Genomic DNA, 5260 nt, shown 5'->3' on the forward strand with positions numbered 1-5260 from the left:
ATATATATACACTTAAAACTTTTCTCATAGACTTATAAGCTGTTTATTAGTACAGTTTATATATTAGGCAAAAAATTACAAACTGAAGTTGCAAGTGTAGGCCACTTAATTTAAAATGATGGAATATTGAAAATACATCTAAGTTTATAATAAATAAAGTATCATTTTTTTCATACCAGCAAGAAGCATGCACACACAAACACAAAAAGGAAGAATAATTTGTTAAATATCCAAAATGTGATATTTCCAGCAATCTGATGTACCCTTTCTTTGTCCGGGTTATGAACTTAACACAAAAAAATGTGCTGGTGGATGCTATGATAAATAACCCAAAAATCATAATGTTTACACAATATATAACATATTATTAATATAAAATATAATACAATAATATAATATTATATTATAATAAAAATAAATAATATAATATAATATTATATTATTTTAATATAAAGAGCTTAATAACAATAACAAATGCTACAAACATTTCTTGTCTTAGAGGAAGTAAATGTAAAAAAATGTAGCATTTTTCTAATCATAACACAATCATTGGCAACTTCAACAAGTCATAAAGGAACTAATAACAAAACTCGAGTGCATTAAAATTGTTGATTAATGAAAAACTGTAATGGAAAAAGTTTGGAAATGAGACAACTGTGTCATCTACAAAATATTTTAAAATGCAAGCACTGAAAAGTGGTACTACTGTTAAATTTTTTACACTCAAATTAGTTGGTCTGTAAAACACATTTCTAATGACACAATAGAATCATAAGGCTTCTATAGTATTAAATGATTAATAATTATTAACCACTGGCAATGTAATTCTCATAATAGCACATATTATTTTACATAATTTTCTTGACAGTAAGTTGATTCTTATAACTGTGCATGTGTCTACATATTTGAAACTATATATGTTGTATCTAAATCATCAACTGTTGTAGTTTGTTTACTTTTAATAAATAAGTTTCCTGCATGCATAGAAAATGACATGTATTTAAACTTTCTGGAATAGAGTTGTCACTAATATCCCCTAATTTTTTTATCTTTTCACTGTAGACATATTTAACCAAATTATGTGAAATTTAGTACAATTTTACTGACTAGTATCCAACTTCTGCTTTAAAAAAGTTTGTATAATTTGATTTATATGTCCTTTTAGATTATGAAATTTCCAAAATTTTGCTTTGAGACACTGTTTGGAAAAAAACAGAATCCTTAAAAATACTTTTGTCTTTTACAAATGTTAATTTCAACTTGCCTAATATTCATCAATATACTTCTTTTGATACTTTATAATACATAACAAAGTCCTCCCAAACATAACAATCTGACCCATTTGTTAAATTCACTGTGGACCAAGTCCAAGCTCAGCCAGCCAAGTGGTAACAAATAGTCCTTTTTGGATTTTTCTGGAAAGGATTATCAAATACCACTGAACTACTACTACATCTACTAAATTTGATCCTATCCATTAAAATTTTCTAATATAATTCAAGCAAGCACTTTAAAGAAAATAAAACTGCACATATGTAGTCTATGGGCTTGATTTAATTTTTTTCTGCCCTGTTAAGTTTGTAGTTAGACAAGAAACACACACAAAAACTCAAAAAACAAAACAAATTGGAAACAAAACCATAATAAACCTCTGACTTTGTCCCCCCCCCCCCAATATCAGATAATTTTCCTTCTGTTTAACTTTGTATCTAAAAGCATCATGCCATTTTTTTGTGAAGTTCAATACAGCGAATGCACTGACTTGAAAAAAAAATTAACTAGAGTAATAAACTTACTTTTTTTGTTTGGTTTTGGCTTAGGTGGTGGTTGAGAACCTGCTTCAAATGGTTCATTTTTAACATCACTAGAAACACTAGATGATTCTGAAATTGTACACGATTGAGAAACTATTGAATCTTGTTTCATAGGTGGCACTTCATCTTTTATAGCTGTAATGCAGGAATTAATACCTGGTGCAGATTTTTTTCCTGTTAGTTCATTTTTCACTTCAATTTGATCTTCAGGTTTTATTTCTGTTATATTTTCTTTTATTTCTTTCTTTATTTCTGTGGATTCTACTTCCATTTTAATAACTGTACTGTTTGTAATTTTATCACAGTCCCAAGCAGATGTTCCTACAGTAGCTGTACATGGAATAACTGTGGTGATAGTGGAAACAACTGAAGTCGTAGGAGATACTGAAGATGTAGGAAATTCCATGGTAACACCAAGAGAATTATTTAAATTATCTTCTGACAGAGTCACAGAACTAACTTCTTCTGAAGAAATACTGTTTGTATTTGATGGTGCAGAGTCTGTTTTTGAGAACTGTGATAATGAATTTTGTGAGGCATGAAAATTTTGATGATGGTTAGAAGGTATCCTCTGCACTTGGTCTTGTAGTACTACTTTCTGGGAAATAAATGTTGTCTGGGGACAATTTCCTGTACTTTCTGGAACTGATGCTGATCTAGGAGGTTGCTGTATTGGTATTTGTTGTGATTGTGGTTGAGGTGTTGATGACTGAGGAAGAGATTGAGCATGGGATACTGAATGAGGAGGCATTTGTGAAGAAGATACAGTCTGAGGCTTATTAACAACTTGCCCCCCAGTTTGTTGTGGCTGCGAAAACTGCATCACAGAAACCTAAAAATATGACACAAAATCATGTTTTTTAATTTCTTTGACAGTTTTATTATATCTAATCTTCAAAGGGAAGTATAGTTCAGCCTACAAGAAAAATAATACAAAACATTTCTATTTTATCAGTTTTTTGCTATTATAAAAAAAAGGATCCACCTAAAAATTACTATTGTTCTTTACTAGAATATAATTATTATATTGAATTTTTGATAAGCACATTTCAAAAATTATTAAGTGATATATATTTATAAATACAACTACTAATGATATATATTCCCATTACTCAGCAATTTAAACACTATTTAAAACTGTCAACTACCTGCAAGATCAACAAGTCATCTAACAAAAGTACAAAACTTAAGGATAAAATTCATACAATGAAAAAACACAACTAGTTTAAAACACTGATAAATGAGTTGGTTTCACATTATTGATCTTCATGAGAACACAATCAATAGAATAAATAACATGTACGACTACACTCAGAACTGCACGTCCATCTGAACAGGATATTTTACAAATTAAGAAATTGCTTATAAGATATATTTTTAAATTGTAAGTGCATGTAATCATTATAAGTTCACACACAAACAAGCATATATATATATATATATATATATATATATATATATATATATATGTTTATGTCATTTATTATTAGTCAACCATAATAATATACGTTTTTTATAGTTGACATTTCAATGTGACCATCCAATCAGTCACTTTTACCTTTACTTGTTTCAACTCTGTCAGTTATTCCATCCAATTGGATATACTTATTTTTTTATGAAGAGGACTGAACATATCAATAATAGAAAAATCCTCACAAAATAAATTATTATAAAAACAATGTTAAATACTATACACAGCTTTTAAGAAACTACAAAACAAGCACATCAAGGATGTTTACAAATAGATATATATTTGTACAAATAAACAACTAATAGATTAAGCTATGAAATCTAATAGTTCTAACTACCCATAACATAAATACTGAAAAATTTCATATCACATTTTTTCTATATAAAAAATACAAACAAAAGTTACCAATTACTCTGTGTGAATTGGAAGCAAAGCAACTGTTTTACTTCTCTGAAGGCTAAGGCAGTGCTTACAAATATATAAGCTGTTATTTTCTGAAAAATTATGCCTGAACTAGCCTACCTATTTTTACTTGTAGTCTCATGAGACCCTATTAACAAAAGTGAAAACAAGCATTATGATTGAAAACATATTTTCATGTGTTTCACTGATATTAATACAAAACAGATTATTTAACTTTAAATGCTTCTATAATTATTTGATGCATAACCATGTAGGATTATTCATATTTTATACTATGTGATTAATCCAATATGATTTTTTTGCTGTGAAATGTTGAAGAAACTTAATCCTATTTTTTTATACAAATGGTACTATTGCTATAAATAATTCACCTAACAAAGAATAACAACACATAAAAACCAAACAATGTCCTATAACTATCATAATTTTCTGGTATTCTACCTATGCAATAAAAGCCACTAAAATTTCAGCTAAGCTCATTAACGTGTTTCCTATGGGAATAAACTTTGAACTGGACGTGAAATAGAAAATTCTCTGTACAGAAAACAATGTAAAACAATATGTCATTTGACATCTTAAAGCTTTGGCTTTCTGTTGGTTATAAATAATATAGTATTAAACAACAGAATGAACTATTGGAAATTTGTGAAATAGAAAATGTGACAGGTGGGTGTGTAAGGAAGGGGGTATGATTTTCTAGTTCATAACTCTGAAATCACATAACATTGAAGACTATAAAAATTATGCTTTGCCTGAGTAATAACTATATTATAATAAGTAACTAACATTAAATTCTGTAATTTGCAGAAGGGTGGTAAACATATCAGAGAAGAGGGAAAGCATAGAAAGCAAATATCACAGATCTCAAACTAAGGGAGATTGACAAAACAGCTTAAATCGCATAACATTATATATATATTAATTATTTTTATTCAATTGACCTTTCACCCGTGCCTGGCTAACAATACAGAAGTTACAACGAAGCAGCTCATATGCACCCATGTTACCATATCAAATAACACAAAACTGACCTTTGGTCTGTACAAAGTAACTTGTATCGGCTGCGTTTTAGTCGACTAGTATTTTGTAAAATAGTTACATTTCAATTATTATACATTAAATATGTATATAGATTATATCTATTTTGAAATAAGATCTTAACTTATTTTCCTAAATCACAGAACAGTAAATAAAGAAGTAAAGCAAACAATTATCTCTTCTAGTTGTGACCTTTGTACTCGGTTGCTGCTGGATGTAGTTTGCTAAGCCTTTAAAAATTTGGACATGAAACAAAATATTTTTTTTAGGTTTTATACATACTTATACTTTTATATATATAAAAAATCATAAATTACTACATCAATACCATAGAGTTCTAGTATAATTTATCACACGTAGTAACTATGCTGTATTTGGGTGTAAAAATAAAATGAAGTTTCAACCAGACTAAAGACACAACCAACCTCGTTGAAATCTTGATTTAAAAGAAAGAAATGAAGCTAGGTATGTTAGAAAGGCTTAGAAAACCACTAGGGGGACATTCTGAGATTCC

The 5260-nt window shown here is 28.6% G+C and overlaps 1 protein-coding gene across 6 annotated transcripts in view; it reads right to left on the minus strand.

The window, feature by feature from the left end:
- Positions 1 to 5260, minus strand: part of LOC106465835 (CREB-binding protein-like) — a 122672-nt gene that overhangs the window by 63950 nt on the left and 53462 nt on the right. For all 6 annotated transcript variants that reach the window (XM_022393785.1, XM_022393787.1, XM_022393786.1 and 3 more), the window contains exon 10: positions 1797 to 2646. In XM_022393785.1, coding sequence (XP_022249493.1) covers positions 1797 to 2646 — 850 coding nt within the window. The remainder of the gene's footprint in view (positions 1 to 1796; positions 2647 to 5260) is intronic.

This window comes from Limulus polyphemus, unplaced genomic scaffold (genome assembly GCF_000517525.1).
Source record: "Limulus polyphemus unplaced genomic scaffold, Limulus_polyphemus-2.1.2 Scaffold2067, whole genome shotgun sequence".
Lineage (NCBI taxonomy): Eukaryota > Metazoa > Arthropoda > Merostomata > Xiphosura > Limulidae > Limulus > Limulus polyphemus.